This window comes from Cryptomeria japonica, chromosome 4 (genome assembly GCF_030272615.1).
Source record: "Cryptomeria japonica chromosome 4, Sugi_1.0, whole genome shotgun sequence".
NCBI classification, from domain to species: Eukaryota; Viridiplantae; Streptophyta; class Pinopsida; order Cupressales; family Cupressaceae; genus Cryptomeria; species Cryptomeria japonica.
This window is the reverse complement of record NC_081408.1, coordinates 667,164,944-667,187,645: the sequence shown is the minus strand read 5'-3', so window position 1 is coordinate 667,187,645 and position 22,702 is coordinate 667,164,944. Positions and strand designations below refer to the sequence as shown.

The 22,702-nt window shown below is 36.9% G+C and overlaps 1 protein-coding gene across 1 annotated transcript in view; it reads right to left on the bottom strand.

Annotated features, from left to right (window-relative positions):
- Positions 1–22,702, bottom strand: part of LOC131061847 (phototropin-2) — a 446,814-nt gene that overhangs the window by 298,459 nt on the left and 125,653 nt on the right. Inside the window, exon 11 of the mRNA XM_057995710.2 lies at positions 5,285–5,344. Coding sequence (XP_057851693.2) covers positions 5,285–5,344 — 60 coding nt within the window. The remainder of the gene's footprint in view (positions 1–5,284; positions 5,345–22,702) is intronic.

Sequence of the window (22,702 nt, the reverse complement as noted above, 5' to 3'; positions counted from 1 at the left end):
CAAATTCGGGTTTTTTGAACCAAATAGCAAGTTTTAAAAATGTCAAAAATGCACTTTATGCATAAAATCGGGTTTTTTGGAGAGAAATGCAAGTTTTAATTACTTGTAAAAGGGAAATAAAATCCCTACAACAAGTTAGAAAGGCTTGCACATATGTAATGGGAATTTAGAATCCCTATTACATGTAAAAACCATTAAAGTAGGGGTTTTTTGACCAAACTGCAAGTTTACTTGTAATTGAGCCAAAAAATCCCTATTTCAACTAAACAAGACCAAAAACAATAAAAAAGATAACTACAATAAAAGGGAAATTTAAAAAAAATTACAAGTAACATCTTTTAAATAAAAGTGCACATGTAATAAGCCAAAAATTCCCCTACAAAGACCAAAACAATGAATATCATTAAAACTTGCAGTTTCAAGAAAATTCTCCACCTGCAGTCGAGATTTTAAAACCCGAAATTGAAGGAAAGACATAGCAAACGAACCCAGAATTCGACGAAATTCGAAACGCAATTCGAGGATAGACTAAGGATTAAGCCAGTCCAAGGATTAGTCGAAATTCTACCTCGGGAAGCATGCCGTAGAGTAAAAATTTTCATTTTTTCACAAAAATTTCATGTAGTGGTCCTTCATTTTTGGAAACAAAAATGAGGACAACAACTGGCTCTAACTGGGGAATTCTTTCGTTTATCCTTCAAGATTGCGAAAGAAAAGAATCCAAAACTCTAAGTGCCTTCCTCTTATCCATTGGGTCACAGAGTCAAACAAAACAAAAACAAACAAACAAAGGCGAAAAACAAACAAGAAAAAGACATTATGTACAAGAAATTACCTCGAATCCTCATTCAAAGTAATGCTTCAAATGCTGACCATTATAAGGCAGCACAAATGGTGTACCATCTTGATAAGCTAAGATAAAACTATCTTCTCCAACAACACGGTGAATAGTGAAAGGTCCTCGCCAAAGAGAATCAAATTTGCCATGTAAACCTTTCGGTTCCCTTCGCTTATCCAAAAGCAAAACACGATCACCAACTTGGAATCCTCTTTGCTTTGATTTCTTATCAAAAAGAACTTTGACTTGTTGCTAATGCTGAGCAATTCAGTCTACCACTTGTGTTTTTTGTTCTTCCAGCTGAGAAACATACAAGATCCTTTTGTCTAAAGCATTCTCATAAGTTTGATCTTCAATTGCTTTAGCCAACTTGAGAGCAGGAAGTTCCAAAGTGATGGGTATTTTTGCATTGATCCCATAAAGAAGCTGAAATGGTGACATACCAATAGCCCTTTTGGGTGTAATTTTGTCCGCCCATAAAGCATCAAAAAGAGCCTTATGCCAGGACCTTTGATTTTCCTCCACAAGCTTGCGAATAATAGTGACCAAATTCTTGTTACTGGATTCTGCCTGACCATTACCTTGAGGATAATAATCGGATGAATGAGTTAACAAGATACCATATTCAAAGCAAAATTGTGAAATTTCAGAGGAAGAAAAGGTGGCTGCATTATCAGTCACAATTTTGAATGGAACACCAAACCTGGAAATAATATTCTCCTTGAGGAATCTACATCCTATCTCAGAAGTAGCATTCTTTACCGGTATTGCTTCCACCCACTTGGTGAAATAATCAGTAGCTGTAAGGACATACGAATGACCTGCACTTGAAAAGGGATTGATCACACCAATGAAATCAATGCCCCATTGTCGGAAAGGCTCTTCAACAATAACCGGCTTTGATGGTAATGCTGCAAGCTTTGGTTTGCCTACAAACTGCTGACAATGTACACACTTATGCACCCACCGGAAAGCATCTTGAAAGAGCGTAGGCCAATAATACTTTGCTCACAAACCCTATTCCCTATTACTCAATGTCAATAATTCCCTTTTAGTCTTTATAGGTGGTGAAAACATTGAAGATAAGTTGTGCTTGAATAGGAAATCTCACATGGTGCAACCTTTCCATGATACTCTTATTCTTATCATTTTCTTTAGCCATCAATTTTTATGCTATCCTTGACTTGATGCACTTCCGCTCATTGCTTGAACTAAATGTTCAAGGGGAAACTCAGTTACTTCACTGATACCTCTCCCAATATTTTTCCTTTTTATTCCTTAAACACAAGGATGGTTAGGAAAATTATTCATAATTGTATTGTGATCAAGTAAAAATCAGGAAATAAAATAAGTTATCTGATCTGCTCCCATTCTTAAATGTGTGTAAGGTATGTAATAATATTTTAGCATATGTAACTTATTGTGCAAATGATGGGTTCAATCTTCTCCCATTTTACAATGTGCACGGGTCAAGTTCTATAAAATTTGAGGGTTTTGATTTTCTTTTACCTGTGATTTATATCCTACAAGTTCTTTAAACCATAGTTGGAAGACTCTACGGACTCGCCGTGGACTCACCAAGACTCACAAGTCCATTGGCAGGCCGAGCCGCAAGCCGAGTCCGAGAGAGAGTCCAAGCCAAAGACTCCCGAGTTTTTTCTAAGGACTCGCACGAGTTGGATGTCGGGACTCCCGAGTCCTAATGAAGGACTCTTGCTGTTTGCTGAGAATGCCCAGTGACAGTTAAAACATGTGTTTTTTTCACTTTTCCTCATTTTTGTCATTTGTTATTGCTGTTTAGTCTGCTGTTTTTCACATTTGGACATATCATTATATGTAATTTTGTAAACATTTATAAACTTATGCTGCTGTTATACATTTTAAAGTTTGAAACTATGAGTATGAATGATGAAATTTCAAATATTGAACGTTTGGAGATCATATGACATGTTTAATGTTTCAATTATGGCTCTTATGTTCTCTAAACACATTAATTTCTTTTTGTTTTTTTTGTAAAACTACGGTTTTCTTTTTTTCCGAGTTCTTTCCCGAGTTTTTCCGAGTCCGAGTCCAAGTCCAATATTTGGGTTGCCGAGTCCGAGTTTTCTAACTATGCTTTAAACCATCTAGTCATATCCATCATTATAGGGGAAAAAATGGTAATCCTGCAAAAGACCTCAAACAGGATATTCATGCTAGCCTTCAATTATCAAGTGGATACTTTGCTTAATTCTTAGCATGATTCCTTAAAAACCAAATCTATAAAGGAATTATCATTTATCGTATAACATGTTATAGATGAGCTTGATGAGACACTTATCCTAATGCCTTCTAGAATTGTTTTCATTAGAGATGAAATACTTGAGAAGCTATCTATATTGCCCTTTGAAAAATTTCGTCACAAGGACAAGGTAAGATGGGTGGACATAATAATAAGCTTATCATACTGCCCTTTGAATCCATATTCAAACAATTCACCTATTGATTTATCTTACTACTTTGTACAGCTAGTTGGCATTTGCATGGTTGTTTTCCCATTGCATGAGAAGGTGCAACCTAGGCTACTATCACTAATTTAACCCTGCTGTCCTCTCATATTCTTGGTATCTCACAACCGCTTTGTTAAGCACTTGTCACTCGCATTCATTGATGACTACCAAACATTTGACTCCAGTCCCTCTTCTTACAAAATTGTCTCCTCGCACATCAAGACAATCTATGAAAGGATAGCCTCACCTCATGCATTTGACTGATAAATGCCTACATTTTCATGATCATTGGATTTGACATCCACTTTGAGTCATATATCCTGAAGTATGAATAAACATCAAATATGATTAGTCATAAGGACACATTTTTGGATTGAAAAAGTAGTCCTAGATATTCTGGATGTCAGTTGCATGGAAACATTTCTAGGATGTCAAAAGAAATTTCTAAATACTGGGGATCATGGGAGAAGGTAAAATACATATATCCTAGTGTTGATTCTCAACAAGGACTTGTGAATCCAAGTCTGGGTGAGGCTCAGCCAGTCTGTAGGCTTGATTCACAGAGTTGACCAAGTTTTTGAAAATACAGAAAACTAATTTGATTTTTTTTTTAAAACCACTTAAAATGTTTTTCATTTATTATTTTTTTGCATTCCTGTTTTTGTTTCACTGAATAACAAGCTATCTGAGTTTTCACAAAATCTAAATCTCAACACTAATATGTATAATAAAAGAAAATTATAAAATTAAATATTCTATAGGTTTTCAATTGTATAAGTGTTAAAAATCATTAAATATTCTAAATATATGAAATTCAACTAACATTAATCTACATGACAATGAACAACGAACATTGAACAATGGAAAATGATAACTGAAATTTGAAATCAGAAATTCAATCAAACACAAAAATACAAATACAAAATGGAGATATCATTTGATTGGAATATGATTATAAAAAGTTAAAAACAACTATTTGGAAATGCTATCTCTTACCACCCCTATTTTTTATTTTTACGATTTATTATTTTGTTCCTTTTTTTAATGATTGCTGAGCCAGGGAGCGTAGATGTTGTTGTGAATAGAGAACTGTAAATTAAAGGTGGTGATGGGGAGAAGGAACTACCTCAGCACCTCCAAAACACTGGAAATAAAAAGAAATAAAAAAACCATCATAAAAATTGCAATCCATCTTTTAAATTTTAAACAAAACCACCTTTTGTGAACTGAGGGAAATGTAAGATAACAAGTTCTTTTAAGAAGTTGGTTGAGCAAAGAAAAGCTACATTTATGATCCATTTTTATGCTACAACACATTCATGATGTGCGAAAATGAGGACAAAGCCAAAGATTTTCAAAGATTAAATAAGAGATAGCAGATGTAAGGTGACATATTAGATGCCAATGGACATGGAAAATGGAATTCAAATCTGGGTCTCCAGTACGTCAATGTCTAGTTATAGATCACAGCCAGTTGGAAAGATAAGATAAATAAATATGACCTAACTAACAAGACATGGGTATGTCAAAAACAAGAGATAATACAATAATTTTCTTAGAAATTTATGTGAGCAAGGAATGACTGGGAGATTGATGCATGACAACATACAGCAGTTTGTAATACTATCTAGTTGAAACTGCAAGGATTTCCTTCCTTTTGGCACAAACATATAAGGCACACATATTTATCTTTTACAGCTGATCACTTTTAAAGCATCCCAACTGCTCAAGATTCAAATAAAATGACTATCATGGAAAAATGTTGACACTGTTTATGTTGGAGCTAAACATTGGCCCTTTCTCCTAAGTTTGGGTGTTAATATAGTATGGTCTTTGATTTGTCTTGCGAAGTACAATATGATGTAATTATATGTTTTGAAACGCAGTACAAGATACAAGCTTTTCAACAGAAAGTTTCTGTCATTAAACCCTTATTGATCAAAATTGTTTGCCTCACCAAATTTGCATCAGGAAGCTCTTTAACAGCCTCACCAACATTTCCAGCAGTTTCCTTAACCTGAAAATTAAAAATCCAAGAAATGGTATGGAATTAAGCACTTTTAATGCTAATTTTTTAATTCAAAAACATCTATATCAAGCATTAATATATTATTCATAGCTACAAGCAAAATGGTATTTTAATACAACAGAAGAAACTAGAATTAGATTTTTTAGAATATTTCTCCACGTTCTCATTTTTGAAACATACATCTAGGATCCACTGTGGTATACCCACTTTCCTTTACCAAAATGAAAGTTTCCACCTCTATCGTATCAGTGAAACAGTAACAAACAGAAAGAGCACAATTGTAGAAGCTAGGTTAGTTAGTTATAAGTATGAACGTACTTCTAGATCTGGACTGTTCATAAATAAAGTATTTGCATGTAGATAGCTACATATCATAGATTGGTACTTGCACATGACTTATCTCAGAATTGAACACAATTGATTGAAGTTTTTCATGAGCGTATGATGTTATTACTGGTCTGAAATCATATCATGCATGTTATGTGCAGTACCTAATCCACAATAAATGTAGTAAAAAATTCTAATAAACCTAAGGAATAACCAAGAAAAATATGTATACTAGCTAGAGTAATTAGGCTTAGCAATCTAGGACGAATTCCTGTTATTGTCAAAGATGAACAAAAAATTGTAAGAGTGATGTGAATTTGTATGATATAAGTGGGAGATAGGTTACAAGCTTAGAAGGGATTAATGCGGTCTATATTAGTTGGAACATTGGGTAAGGTGGCAATCTACTATAGTCCTAATAACAAGTTGAGTAAACAAGTGGTTAGTGGACATGCAAAGTATACAACAAAACGCAAGTAAGTTGTTTGGGAACACAAAAATACAGATTTTTCCTAACTTGTGAAAGATTATAGTTTACAATCATGGTACCCTTTCACAAGAAGTGTAATATCCCAGTAATTTGTTTTTTGAATTTTTAACAATAAGAGATACAAGCAATCACCACAACCCGTTAAGGTTACAGAAATCAACCAAACTGTTGAAAGGGAACCCTTCCACCTTTTGTTCACCAAGAGCCCAGTTTGGGAGGGTGAGAGCATACGGTGTTCCGGGGATCGTTAGCAACAATAATTAAACTGAAATTACAGTGTCTGAACGGCAAGCCAGCCCCTTCTGCTTATCCAACAGGATAGAAACCAAACTCTTGGCGGTAAACCAACCAAGGGAAAATGATAAGAAACTGAAATTCAATCACTCTACCACATATTTCAGTGGAAGGACATTACATTAAACTATCACTCTACTACATATTTCAGCGGGAGGACAATTGAATTAAACTTATCACTCAACTACTTATTCAGTGGGAGGACTGAGTACAAAAACTGAATTACAAAACTTAGAAGGCGGCAAACCAGCCTCTTCCACTTATGCAGTGGGGTTTACAATTAAGAGCAGCAAGAAGGGATGATTAGTACTACTGAAACAACCTTACAAAATAGAAATGAGATGAGAAGAGTAATTGCAGATTTCTACAGCAGGAATATAAAATTTTGTTACAACTAATCTGCAGGCTGAAAGTACAATTTAGCAGCCTATGGAAATACAAAAATGCTCATAACTCGCGCATTTTTCACTCGAATCAATTCAAATCAATCCCAATCCCACAATATAACACTAACAATAGCATCCAATCCAAACTACAACCCACTATTCATTTGGCACACATCCCAATGCAAGTGCAAAAACCCACGCTATACCTGGGAAGTTCGATTTTATCTAGTAAATTCATTGCTCATTTAAAACTGCTAAAAACTCACACATTGTATCGCCATGGCTAGGAAGGAAGGATGAGCCGATACCCAGAATGATGGAGTCACCTGGTTAAGAGGTGTGAGCAAAATATACTTTCAGCAGTCCGGCTACCAGCAACCAGAAACACTCAAATCCAGCATAGAACACTCCATAATCTGCAACTCATTCACCAATCAGCAATGGGAATACAAGGACACGGCTAAGTACTATCTTGCAAGTACGAAACTGAGACTTAGCTAGGAAGCCAACTTCGAAGCTCAAATTTTCAGTAGCCAAACAGGCAGCATAACGATGCAATTTTCAAAGCTGTCCAAATGGGAGCCCAAGCCTCATATTTATAACTTCACTCCTCAAATCCAAATGCAATTCCTCCAAATTCAACGCCTTGCATTTGCATGCCACTTTTTCCTAAGTCAAAAACTCATGCCAAAAAGGGAGAAGACCCACGTTAATCACTTGGCAAATAATGGTGATGCAATGTGAAATAATATCCTTCTAAAATATTTCAACATCCCATAGTTCACATGAATTTCACCAAAACTTAGGATAAAACAGGCATTAATCCCAAATTTAATAAACTAGTAGCCAATAATCAGATTAATTAAATATTAACCTTAGGATAAGGAAATAATATTTAATTATGTCGCAAATGACTCCCGTACTGATTATTATCACAATCAGGATGAACCTGAGCCCGGACGACCACAGAACTGCTGTAGAATCAAAACCCCTGTCTACTGCCAAAAATAGAATTGTGCCACACAACCACTTACTAAAAATAGTAAGTCAAGAACTAATGCTCAGAAAAGCATGATCATCGCGTCCAGAGGCAAAACATGGAGAGCTCAGTAGGACAGTAACTCCAGAATGGTCATTCCCTGACTTACTAAAAATAGTAAGTCCTCGTTTCATCAATGCTAGACCCTCATTTTTCAATCCACCTAGCCTACGGGTCTCAGGAATAGGCTAATGGACCACTGGAAGGTCATCAGTGAGAAGGGGACATTACAAGAAGATTACAAATTTACAACAAAACATGCAAAGGATCTAGATATGAATCAAAATGGTCTGTAGTTATGATTAATTTATTCAACTTTTCAAAACCCTTGACATGAATTGAATTTCCCAGGCTGCTCTTGTCAATGCTTTGTTAGTCTTGATTCACCAACTTCATGTCTGACAAATTGCTTTTATGCTAATCCCTTCATCTATCATCCCTTTATCATACCACCAAATGCATATAAATAGAATTCGAAAACTTGTTATGATCACCCAGTACATCTTCCCAAGAAAAGAACCCATTATTTACCCCGAAGTGATTGCTTAGGTCCATGATATTGTTGGAAATTATTGTTAGTGCTCAACTTGTCATTTGTCTCTTACGAGTTGTTTTAACAACTCCCTAATTCTAGTATTAGTTAAAACTATTCGAGATATACACTTTCATAGGAAGAAGCCTTCCTTAAATTGCTCTCATATAATTTTATACCATGGAGCAATTTAAGGAATTCAAGGAACACTTCTTCCTATAAAAGTGTAAATCTTGAATGATTTTATATATGAATAAAAACTATGATCTTTTGTGTGCTGCTCTGAAAGTTGACATGGTATCAGAGCTGTCTTATTCATATGCAGCTGTGTTTTTACATATTGCAGTGTGGAAATCAAAGGTCGCAAGCTTCATTTCTAGGCTGAGAGCTTCCCTTTCCAAGCTACACTTCATCAATAGAGATTGCAATTTATTTGGCTGGCATTGGCTTAAGATTTGTAATCAGATGGCATCTTCAATAGTTGACTAACTAATGAAGTAAATCCAAAGCGCTGAAATCATTTTTTTGAGTCATCCAAATGATAAGCACAACAGTGGATTGATGGAAAATAAAGGTGATTTGTCAAGCTAGGTTGGCGATCTGCAGCCCACTCTAATTAAGAAATCTCCAGACAGCTTCTTTTCTTCCTATTTCATAGATGTCTTGGCACAGCGGAAGCGTGGAAGGCCCATTTCATTCATTTTGAGTTTGCATAGTTTTTGCTTCATGAGGGAATTCTGAGCTCTTATGATCACGCATCAATTCAGCATGGACAGGGCGTGTCAACAACTTTGTGCATCTTATTGTTAGGGATTATCAAGTGCAATATGTCTAATATATGAATCGTATCATATGTTAAGGTTAGCACAATACATTAATTCACTCATTTTCGTCATTATACATATTGGCTGCACGATAAAGATCTAAAAGTAGCCCTCAAGGGTTGAAAGATATCAATATTGGAGTATAAAATTGTAATATTGCTGCAAAAGAAGCTTAGTAGAAATAATTTTGTTACTGTTGTGATGTATTCACACATCGCCCCATTGCAAATGGGGACCCCTACTTTTTGCTTTCTAGGGTTTGCTTTCTTGGTCTTTTAGGGTTTTGTCTGTTAGCCTTTGCATGATGAGTGTTGTCAGGGGGATCATTGGATAGCAGGCTCTACTTGAGCTAGGATGAGTCAGTAGGTGCTTCAAGTTAGGGTTTCTTTCAAGGTCTTCCTTAGGCTTAGTTTTGGTGGTTGTGTCCCGTTTGAGTTCGAGGAAGTCTATGAGTGGTTGAGCAAATTTGGCTAAGACATGGAAGGAATGAATCAAGGATCTAGCCTAAGGCAAAGTCAAGTGGAAAAGGAGGTGAATTAAGCCCAAAGTGAGGATTTCACTGCTGACCCTTCCAAAGGGTCCAGGAGGAATTTCTCCACAAGACACTCCACCTCGACCCAGGCTCTGAGCTAACCCTTTTCTAGGTTTGAATGAAGGTAAAAGCACTTGTTTAAGGAAATGTGAAAATGGAGTCAGGATTTGAGCCCAAACATGATTTTCGCTCCTGACCCTTCCAAAGGGTCCAGAGCGAAATTCATGTAAAACCCTATTTTTCACCAAATTCTTGGGCTAGATGTCAACCTAAAGGGTAGATTTGCATGATCAAGATGGAAGGAAGCCTGGCAAAGTCTGTCCAAGGCATGAAAAGGAGGAAGCAAGTGAAAGATTAGCTCAAATTTAGAATTCCGCTCCTAACCCTTCCAAAGGGTCCAAAGCAAAATTCCTAAAATCCATCTTTTCCTCTCAATTTTGTGTCTAGCCAAGTGTAGATCGAGGTCGAAGAAGTCCTTATGCATGGCTCTGAGTTGCTTATGATCACCAAAAGTGAAGGAATTGAGCTAAAATTAGAATTTCGCTCCTGACCCTTCCAAAGGGTCCAGAGCGAAATTCTTAGAAGACCCCTTTTTTCTTCCTTGTTGGCACTGAAAGTCTTGTTCTTTGGGCATGGTGGGAGTAGGTTGATATGTTCACTTTAGGAAGTGACTGAAAGTGTTGAAAAGTGAGGATCTTGTCCAAAATTATGATTTTCACTCCTGACCCTTCCAAAGGGTCCAGAGCGAAATTCATTTTTCTCCACTTTGCTCTTGATGTGATCAAGTTTTTAGACTTTTGGGGCACATCTACCAAGTTACAAGTGTCAGACAAGGTGGCATCCCAGTCATCACTCCTCCAGTCGGATTGGTCCACCTCAGCGTGTCCAGATTCAATGTACTTGACTCATCAAAGATGACACTAACTTCGATGTACCTACCCTGGTTATCCATTGGTTGAATATTCCAGAGAAGACATGTCTCCAAATAATGCAATTATTTCATTGGCCAAAATTGAGTTTGTTGTAACAAACCCTAATTAGGGTTTTCATTGTAAAATCTCTGCCATTGATCTCAATTTGATCTGAGCCATTGAATAATATTGAGAGCATTATAAAAGGCTCAAGCTCTTCATTTTGTAAAGGTTAAGAGTTAGTTCATAGAGGTTAGAATAGCTAATGATCGATAGTGAATAGAATAGAAATTAGAGTAAAGTAGGAAGAGGAGGCAAGAAATTGTTGCCTTGATTGTAAATGAACCCTTTTTTCATTGAAGATATGGTGAAATGTGTCGTTTCTTTACAATACACATGGTCTCTTGTTGAACCTTCATTGTAGATGGTAAATGATTAGATTGAATGAAGAAAATTGTTGAATGTACTTGTGTGGAATCCGTCTAGTCCATACCACTAGCCTCTTACTGATTGTAAGTACGCCCTGCGTGGTCAACTGGCATAAAATGAGCTTAATCTTAAGTCGTTACACGTCTATTGTTCATGCATTATCTTGAATGGTGATCAGTGTCTGATGGTGTACGATTTGAATGTATTGGAAGCATTCCTTAGAAGATCGCACTGAGTTGGTGTCAGATTGTTCAAGCCTGATGGTGAGACCCAGCCAAGTTGGACTCCACCTAGTCATTCATCCATCTTCTGGCATTCTAGGTAGTAGAGTAGACTTCCTAAACCCTGCATCTTTTACCATTTGTTTGTCTTCCAGTTAGTAAATAGGACTTGTGATTCCAACAAATCAGACGTTCAGGTCATCGAGTGTAAGTCCCCTTGTGATTCCAACAAAATCACATCATACCACGAAGAGCTTATCCATGAGTAGAGATCCTACATAACAGAACCTTGAACTTTCTCTGATTGATCCTTCTGCGATATCTTCAGCATTCAGGAGCTTTATTCAAGAGAGGATAAGGTACCTTTAGGTATTTTATTCTGTGTTTGGTCGTGTACAAAAGACACATCAACAGTTACCTAGTTTGGTATTGTAGTTTGATGATATCTAGTACTTGGTGAAGTGTTGCAGTAGCATTGTTGGTCCATAGACAGGGTTTTGTCAACTTGTTTAGTATAGGGTCTTCAATTTTCATGAGTCATTATTTTTTGTCATTATAAGTGTTATTGTCAAGGTGCATTATCAGTAGAGCCCGACACCTTTGATTTTATTTTGGTTAAAAGGGTGGTCATGGATAAATTAAGTTTTATTGAAAAATATGAAGGTCGAGACTTTCATACTTGGCAAATACAGATGTAGTTAAACTTGATTGAAAAAGATCTTTGGGATGTTAAATCCAACTTAGTCTCTTCAATTGAAGCAAATGGACTATCAAAAATAAAAAAGCATTAGGGACTATTGGCCTTGGCTTATCAAAAGCATATTTACACCATGTGGATTTTATGAATTCAGCAAAGGAAATTTGAGAGTCATTAAACAAGCTCTTTGGATTTGAAGCAGAAAGTGCCAAGACAACATTGAAATAGAGATTGTATTGATTGAAGATGGATATGCAGATGCTCTAAGGGGGGTTGAATTAGCATATACTAAAATTTGATCAGATTAAAACACTTAAACCATACCATCCATTCATGAAAGTAAATAGCTGAAACAAAAAAAGCATCCACACAAGAACACCAAGATTTTTGTGGAAAACCCACACTGGACACTGGGAAAAACCACGGTGAGATTCTAACTCACAATATATGTATTTAGTGTTTACAATATTCCAAGCCATAGGCCAAGGAGCTCGTTGCTCCGAACTTGTAGATTGAGGCACACAACCTTAGGGAAAGATACAAAAGAAAGACTTGCTCAACTAAAGGACACTTCTTCAGTGCAAGATACAAATCATTTTGTTGAGATACAATATGAATAATAGATCAAACTACAAAGGAGGATAGCATCTATCAATATGCAGATAACAGTTCACTGATTTATACTCATCTGACTCAATTTGCACTGTAACACATTTGAACCTCTATTTTGCTTCAAATTCACATCATATATCTTACAACCTCATCACCATACAATATATTTTATGACCCAACTAATTTGTCCTTTATATACCAATCGGATCATCAATAAACTTCATGAAGTCGGCCTAAAGAAGAAGTAGCGTGTATATTTATCATCGGTCCAAACAATGATTTATGCAATACATGCAGAAGGCAAACAGAAACATGTGGGGATTCACACCAAGTCAGCACACCTTCCAAATACCACCAAAATGACTTTGCATGCAACCACTCGAACCAAAACATCTTCTCAAGATAAAGCATTATACATAGATTCTTAATCTGGACCAAAATTAAGATAAGCGAACCACCAAAAAAGGAATAAGACATTCTAGGAATATGATCCGATGATCCATATCATCCGTAGAGTACCAACAAGACAAGGAAGGCAATGCATTCCTCCACAACATCTTGAAATTGTATAAACTCTACACTTATCCATCTGAACACCACTCTGACATGACCGGACCAAACAGAGATCACATATACTCTAGAAACACATAATGCTAACATTATTTGTCATCTAGAACACCTTCAAATAGACTCCAAACATCTGGTTCATATATACACTCTTTGTGCTCAACCAGACCACACTGTACCTAACCGGACAACTTATGGACCAGAGAGTTGGCATCAATGACAATTTGAATAGCATATTTGCAATAGGATAAAGGTGCAAAAATGGCAGATCATATAAGTTTCACTCACTCCTAAATCAGCTGGGTGGGATTAATGAGAAAGTCAAAGATGATGATGCCAAAGCAATACTTTTGAATAGTTTGCCTAAAAATACGTCTAGAATGGCGTTTACATTAAGCAAGGTAAACGTTAGTCTTGAAGGAGCAATACCTACCCAACTTGATGATAATGAAGACTTAGAATCTGAAGAGGTCTTATTTGTACATAACAAAGCAAGAAAAGGTAAGTACAAATCCAAGAATATTCCTTCAAAAGGAAAAATCAAATTCTTCGATTATAATTAAATAGGACATGTAATTTTGAATTATAAGAAGAGGGCACAAGATCTACTAGATGATAAACTAGATCATTGTGCTTCCTTAGCTAAAGAAATAGATTGGAAAGAATATGTGAGTAATGAAGAGATATCTTGTCATAGTGATGAGGAATATGTGTTTTAAATAACTCAATTTTGAGTTAGGAGGCAACATAGGAAGGAGCACACTCGACATCCTCTCATCAATCACAATCGACAAGGTGCTTATCAACTTTGGTGGCATTTTGCTTGTGATGTGTGCTTCTAATTTATATATTTCTAATAATTAGAAATTTCACATCATGGGGGGGGGGGGGGAATATAACATCAATATTCCATCATGAGTTGCAATGAAAATTTCCTTTGTTGTTGGAGATCAAGTGGCACGATCATCAACAATTGTTATTTCTAGTCATGTGTGGGTTATTTTCTTATGTAACCTCCTAGTGTAAATTATTGTAATGAATAACAACACTAGTATAATGTAATGTCCCCTTCTCCGCAGTGATTAGTTATTTTGGCCATTAGCCTAGTTCGGAGGCCCGTAGGCTAGTCGAGGGCAGAAATTAGGGTTTCCTATTTTCTAGGAGGATTCTTTGCTGATTTCAGGGGCTATATGTGGGAGTTTGACAGTTTGGATTCTGGATTCCTTCTGGGTTTTCAGAGAGCTTCAAGATGGTTCGACATGCATCTACATCAGGTGACATTTTCCAGACTTACTATTTTTAGTAAGTACGACGATTGCTCAAAATGTGGTTAAAATCACTTTGGAAACACTTACTATTTTTAGCAGTATGCTATTTTTAGTAAGTACTATTTTTAGCAGTTCTATTTTTAGCAGGATGTCAGCAAGCTTGTTCAGATGGCTATTTCCGACAGGTTAGTTTGAGCAGTTGGTCTTCCCTCATTTTTTGGTCCTATTCTTGGCAAGGGTTCCTCAGCTCAGTTCAGTGACTATTTCTGGTAGAGCAATTCTCTCATCTTGTTTCCCCATATCCTTGGAGCTTATTTTGGCAGGTTCAGTAGTTGATGAAAAATGGTGTTTTAAATTAAATTATAACTTAAGGCAAAGGTTGGACGATTTATTTAAAAGGGGTTGCTTAAGTTATATTGATATATAAGTCATTTCCTTAATTATATATTGGGTGATTTATTGTTGAGAAAAAATACTTTATAAAGTGAAATATTAATACGGCAAGATGGACGCCTTATGGAGAAATAAGTTAATTTTATAATATATTTCACTTATCTAGCTTGGATGCCACATTATGATTTTATTGTCATTTTTATAAAGAATATTTGCTCCTATGAGAAGGTCGATTTGGAGAAAAGAGAAATGAAATGTAATTTCAAAATAATCTGAAGTGAATGTGCATTTGGATTTGGCGTTCATTTGGAGGGATTGTGAATTTGAATTTGAGCCCTCAAAATCTATAAATGAGAGGGTTGGGCTTCTCATTTGGTATCAAATGAATTTGCATCATTATGCTGCCGAATTGGAGATTGAAAAATCTGAGCTTCGAAGTGTGGCTTCCTAGCTAACAGTTTCGTACTTGCAAGATAGTACCTAGCTGTGTTCATGTATTCCCAGTGTTGTTGGTAAGTGAGTTGCAGATTGGGGAGTGTTTTGATTGAGATTGGAGTGTTTTCTGGTTGCTGGTTATGGCACTGCTGAAATTGTATTTTGCTTTCACCTCTTGGCTAGGCGATTCCATCATTCTAGGTACCAGTTCATCCTTACTTCCTACCACTGGCGATGCATATTGTAATTTTTTAGCATCTTATTTTGAGTGTGGTTTTTTATATTGAAAATTGAACTTCCCAGGTTAGGCATGGGGTTTAGTTAATGTATTTGGAAGCATGCAAAATAAATATGGGTGTTTCGATGGCTTTCCTTGGGTTTGTTCTCATTGTGGCGGGTATAGCAATTGTTTAGAACAGATTTTGGGTGAATTGGGTGAGTAATGAGAGAGTTGTGAGCATTTTAGTGAATCCACAGGCTGCTGGTTTTGCAATTCCAGCTTGCAGATTTATGATGTTAGCACAAATTTCATGTTCTTACTTGGATGTTCAGCATTACTCTCTTCTCACATTATCTTGATTATTGTAAGGTTAAGTAGTAGTACTACTAACCAATTCTGCCTTGTAAATCTCACCCCGCTGAAAAGTGGAAGAGGCTAGCTTGCCGCCTATTTTCAAGTAAATTGTAATTCAGTCCTCCCACTACATAAGTAGTCGAGTGATGTCTAATTGTAATGGTCCTCCCGCTGCATAAGCAGTTGAGTTGAGTTTGTTTTGTAATTTCAGTCCTCGCACTAAAATATTGCGATCGAGTGATTTGTGCCTTGTGTGTTTCTCTTGGCTGGTTCACCGCCAAGTTTCTTGCAGTCCAACTGGATAAGTGGAAGGGGCTGGCTTGCCGCCCAGTATTGTATTTCATTTCATCTTTCAGCAGTTTGAGATCTAACAATCCCCTATTCACCGTATGCTCTCACCTTCCCACATTGGGCACTTGGTGATCAGAAAGTGGAAGGGTTGCAATCTTCAGCAAGTTTTCAGTTTATGCTTTCTAACCTTAACAGGTTATTTGTTGTGGATGATTGTTATTGGCCTAAAAAAAAAAAAAAATAACTGGGATATTACAGTGGTATTAGAGCTGGTTTTCCTACCAGCCTATATGTTCAAATTGATCAGAGCACAAGTTGTCCCTACCATCCTATTGGGTCGTGGTTGTTTGGTTGCATATCAAAGTTTGGAAGAATGTCTACTATAGATAAGTCTATTTGTGAGTTAATGCAAGGATTGATTAATTTGATGAAGGATCCAGATATTAAAATGGGGTTCGTAAAGGTTCTTGCAAAATCCAAACATAAGAGTCTAAAAACAATATCTTTAATACAAAGACAAATGATGGAGTTGATGTTTTGACACCTAACTTTGAGACAGTGCATCATGAAAACTCTATGGTGATGCATGCACCTACCATTGATGAGGTTGTCATTCAAGAAGAAGAAAAAACAATATTTGAGGTTGTGCATAATGAATCTCTTAATGTTTCTTATGGAGCTAGTGACAGTGTTGAATGCACTCATGTGCTTCTAGAGGAAGAGCAGATGAAAATTGAAGATGTTAAACAAGAGGGAAAGATTAACAGATTGTTGGATGGAGATTCATGTTATGAAGCTGAAAATATTGCAGCTAATGATGAAGTTCCTAATGACCAAGAGGCTGTCCTATTTTGTGAGTTTAAAAAATACCAAAATGATGACATTCAAGGGGCAGATTTAGAGGATCAATCAAAAATTGCATTTCAGAATAGTAGGGTTGAGACTCGTAGTTTGAAGAATGAGCTTGACCAAATTTTGAAAGTCTTTGAGCAATGTCCTAAATTGGAATTTTCAGATTTAGGACAGCAGGATTGTTGGTCTAAGCTGGAAAAAAGAAATACTTCCCATATCATTGATAACCCATTGTTTGAGATGGGTAAAGTGAAAACATATGACAATCCACTGTTTGAGTGGGAAGATGAAGCATCACTTGGCTCTAGGATTGCTCTTGGTGAGGATAGCAATGTGTGGAAATTAAGAGAAGATTCAAGATCTAAGTTAGATGATACTTGGAGCTATGGTGAGCACTTTTTAACTAAACAAAGTAATCAACCCTTTAGCACTTGGGATCCAGGTATGATGGCACCTAGTGATGACAAGGAACCTGTGTGGGATGAATTTCCCTTTGGTCCTAATGAAGCTCAAAAAGCAGATTGTGTTGTAGAGTTAGAGGACCATATGGTTTTTGATGATGGAAAGTTTAAAGAGGTTCTAAAATGCAAATTTGATTCACCCATTCATGAAGTTGGTAGTAAGCAAAAAGTTGAAGGTTTAGTAGAATCTGATCCTCTTCATGATATTGAGCAATTGCAGCTAGTGGGTGGTGAAGAAAAGGAGTCTTGGAGCAGCTTTGTGGGCAGCAAAGACAAGAAACAAAGTTCTGATTTTCAGTTGCAGCCAATGACTAGTACACCACCATTAAATGTTCACGAGTGGAAGGATAAATTCATGAGGTCCTTTGAGAATGAGATGCGAGTTCTATCTGGGTTTGACCATACACATAGTTTGATAGAAAAACTCTATTGGAAGGCTCAAATTGAAGAGAGACGGAAGGGAGTTAAGGATGAAGTTGCTCTCCCTATTCTGCAACTCATCAAAGACTCTTTGGAGACATTGAAATCAGAGTGCATACGATCACAGATCGTGATTATGACATTGAATCAGCAAAGAAGATCCTTAGTGATTTCCAAGGAAAATAGAGGAAAGTTGAAGAGCTTACTCTTGAGCTTGAGTCAACAAAGGACATGTTAGAAAATACTCAGTTGGTTCTAATGGAGGTAGAAGATCAGTTTGCTGATTTCAAACATTTAAGAGAGAAAGAGAATAGAGAAATGGCCAAGGAGATCAATCACGTAATGGAGGAGCTTGATTGCATTCAGGAGTATGATCTTGTTCTTTGTCCCCAAAGATCTGAAAAAGTGATTTTGGAGCAAAAGAATGTCTAGGTGGAACATGACTTTGATAGTAATAAGCGGGTTGATAGTCCGTTGTTTGATACAGATGCTGATTGGACATTTATTAATCCACTTTTCAAGTTTGATGTGGGAATTCCTTTTGACTTCAGTGGTGAGGGTGGATCACATTGCAGAGTCTGGGATCTAGGTGCAATTTGCAACCATAAGATATTGTTTCAAAATTGGAGCATTGATCAAATGCATACTCTTGGGCATCTTCTTTGGAAAAGAATGGATCAAATTTTCAGATTTGGGCTTGCTGATTGGTTGCAGATTAGCCACTTCACTTTATGGTTTACTCTCATCCAGACGAGTTGGTGCAATTTCTTTGGTGATGCAAGTAAAGGTTTTCAATTGGAGATTGCTTGGAGGCGTTTTCCAGCCTTGAACATGAGTAGATGTGTTGTTTTGGATGACAATCTCTTGTGTTGTAGCAGCTATTCATCTTCTTGGATGCTGATTTTCCTAAAATCAGACCTCAAGACAATCATTTCAGACTTGGTGGGCTACTGGTACACTCTTTTTCAGACTTTACAGTCTCCTAGCAGGACGGGTTTGTGGTCTCAAGTGAGAGGTATGGTAAGTTGGGGCAATCAGTATCCATGTATGGGAAGTGTCCAAGCTCTAACTAGAGGTTATCCTTATGCCCTTTCTTCTTCTTATGGTTGGGACAGCAAACCTTTGGTTTCTTTGGTTCACCTTTTTGAGGTGCTTGGAGTGCGAACTGTAAGAGTTTTCAAAAATCTCCATGGTTGTATCAGGATAATTCAATTGAGCCATAGTAGATTCATGTGCAGATATGAGTATGAGTTTGTTGAGCTTTTGCAAAGGAATGCTTTCCTCTTTGCAAGAAGATTTGGAGATGTCACATTGACAGTCGTGGCTCTGTTAGATACCATATGGAGATGTGCTGTGGAGTTTGATCGTGAGTTGAGTAGACCTTATTTTCTATTGCCCAAGCTTGTGATAGACAATGGCACTGTTGATATTGATTACTTAGAGCCTTATGGGCACGAGATGTTGCATGTTATTGATTTCAATCTTTCAGGGATTTTCAGTTTGAGTATCATGGATGGTAACATTTTGGAGTTACAAGGGAGGTTAATGCAGTTTTGGCGTGATGTTTTCACTGATGTGATCAGAGTGGTGCAGCATCGGCGTGGTAGGTTCTTCTTGAGATGGACATGGGATCCTAGGCTTATACTTGCTTGGGTGTGGATTAGTTTAAAATTTTCTAGAATTCTAGTGGCATTGCTTGAGGACAAGCAATTTTGGGAAGGGCGGATTGTAATGTCCCCTTCTCCACAGTGATTAGTTTTGTTGGCCGTTAGCCTAGTTCGGAGGCCCGTAGGCTAGTCGAGGGCAAAAATTAAGGTTTCCTATTTTCTAGAAGGATTCTTTGGTGATTTCAGGGCCTACATGTGGGAGTTTGACAGTTTGGATTTTGGATTCCTTCTGGGTTTTCAGAGAGCTTCAGGATGGTTCGACATGCATCTGCATCAAGTGACTTTTTGTAGACTTACTATTTTTAGTAAGTAAGACGATTGCTCAAAATGTGGTTAAAATCACTTCAGAAACACTTACTATTTTTAGCAGTATGCTATTTTTAGTAAGTACTATTTTTAGCAGTTCTATTTTTAGCAAGATGTCAGCAGGCTTGTTCAGATGGCTATTTCCAACAGATTAGTTTGAGCAGTTGGTCTTCCCTCATTTTTTGGTGCTATTCTTGGCAAGGGTTCCTCCGCACAGTTCAGTGACTATTTTTGGCAGGGCAATTCTCTTAGCTTGTTTCCCCATATCCTTGGAGCTTGTTTTGGCAGGTTCAATATTTGATGAAAAATGGTCTTTTAAATTAAATTATAACTTAAGGCAAAGGTTGGACGATTTATTTAAAAGGGGTTGCTTAAGTTATATTGATATATATGTCATTTCCTTAATTATATATTGGGTGATTTATTGTTGAGGAAAAATACTTTATAAAGTGAAATATTAATACGGCAAGATGGACGCCTTATGGAGAAATAAGTTAATTTTATAATATATTTCACTTATCTAGCTTGGATGCCACATTATGATTTTATTGTCATTTGTATAAAGAATATTTGCTCCTATGAGAAGGTCGATTTGGAGAAACGAGAAATGAAATGTAATTTCAAAATAATGTGAAGTGAATGTGCATTTGGATTTGGCGTTCATTTGGAGGGATTGTGAATTTGAATTTGAGCCCTCAAAATCTATCAATGAGAGTGTTGGGCTTCTCATTTGGTATCAAATGAATTTGCATCGTTATGCTGCTGAATTGGCAATTGAAAAATCTGAGCTTCAAAGTGTGTCTTCCTAGCTAAGTCTCAGTTTCGTACTTGCAAGATAGTACCTAGCTGTGTTCATGTATTCCCAATGTTGTTGGTAAGTGAGTTGCAGATTGTGGAGTGTTTTGATTGAGATTGGAGTGTTTTCTGGTTGTTGGTTGCGGGACTACTGAAAGTGTATTTTGCTCGCACCTCTTGGCTAGGCGATTCCATCATTCTGGGTACCGGCTCATCCTTCCTTCCTACCATTGGCGATGCATATTGTAAGTTTTTAGCATCTTATTTTGAGTGTGGTATTTTATATTGAAAATCGAACTTCCCAGGTTAGGCGTGGGGTTTAGTTAATGCATTGGGAAGCGTGCAAAATAAATATGGGTGTTTCGATGGCTTTCCTTGGGTTTATTCTCATTGTGGGGGGTATAGCAATTGTTTAGAACAGATTTTGGGTGAATTGGGTGAGTAATGAGAGAGTTGTGAGCATTTTAGTGAATCCACAGGGTCCTGGTTTTGCAATTCCAACCTACAGATTTTTGATGTTAGCACAAATTTCATGTTCTTAATTGGATGTTCAGCATTACTCTCTTCTCACATTATCTTGATTATTGTAAGGTTAAGTAGTAGTACTACTAACCAATTCTGCCTTGTAAATCTCACCCCGCTGAAAAGTGGAAGAGGCTGGCTTGCCGCCTATTTTCAAGTAAATTTTAATTTAGTCCTCCCATTGCATAAGTGGTCGAGTGATGTCTGATTGTAATGGTCCTCCTGCTGCATAAGCGGTTGAGTTGAGTTTGTTTTGTAATTTCAATCCTCTCGCTGAAATATTGCAGTCAAGTGATTTGTTCCTTGTGTGTTTCTCTTGGCTGGTTCACTACCAAATTTCTTGCATTCCCGCTGGATAAGCGGAAGGGGCTGGCTTGCCGCCCAGTATTGTATTTCATTTCATCTTTCAGCAGTTTGAGATCTAACAATCCCCTATTCACCGTATGCTCTCACCTTCCCACATTGGGCACTTGGTGATCAGAAAGTGGAAGGGTTGCAATCTTCAGCAAGTTTTCAATTTATGCTTTCTGAAAGATCCTTGATGGATCCCCTTGCTGATCTGCTGTAATTTTTAAAATAATAAACTATATTTTCCTGTGATTTTGCTGATGGTCTTAGAGAATAGAGAGAAGTTGTAGAATGTTTGGTTTCTTTTTGTATTTTTTTGAATATATAAGCAAGTAATGAATAAAGAACAGCAAAAAAGGAAGGAAGCTGAAACAAGTAAGAACATTCAATTAAATCAGAATTGATACAAATCCTACTAGGCAGATTTCTGATTTATAATATCCACATTATTCCCTACACACTGGGGATGTGCTTACATCCAATAATGGCGCCAACTGAAGGGTAGATGATGAACACAAACCAAGAACACCAACTATGGCTGAATGAAAGTCTTCACCACTTCTAGCATAAAGTGTACCTGCTATAATGGTGGCATCAAGCTGAAACAATCACGCCCCAACTGTGAAATTCAACCACCCTGCTGAAACCCTCACCAAATAGTCTGAATCTCCACAAGGAATAGCGCATACACTCTGACCAATAATGCCAATGCCAAAAGAATCCATTGCCAATCAATAGCTGAGGGCTACGTCCCAGCCAGTACCAATCATGGGGTTTGCGTCCCAGATTGAAGAATTGCTCTACCAAAGTAATATCACACCAAACAAGTTTTCAATATGTAAAAGATAATGAGAAATTAGGTTTCCTTCTTATATCTCTTTCCTTCCAAATCGAACCCTAAAGATATATGAAAAGTGTGCTTTAATATAAAGTCATGTTTCCCAATATTGGTCGCCCAAGTAAAGAAAAAACACCACTTTTTCAATATAAAATAACTCCAAGCACCAAAAGGACCCTGGCAAGTGAAAATTATTTTAAAAAGTTCAAGACCTTTCCAACGAGCTATAACACATGGGCATATGAATCCAGATGAAGCCAAGAACCCCTTATTACTCCGAAATGGCTATAGACATAGCCTTAATTAAAATATTAA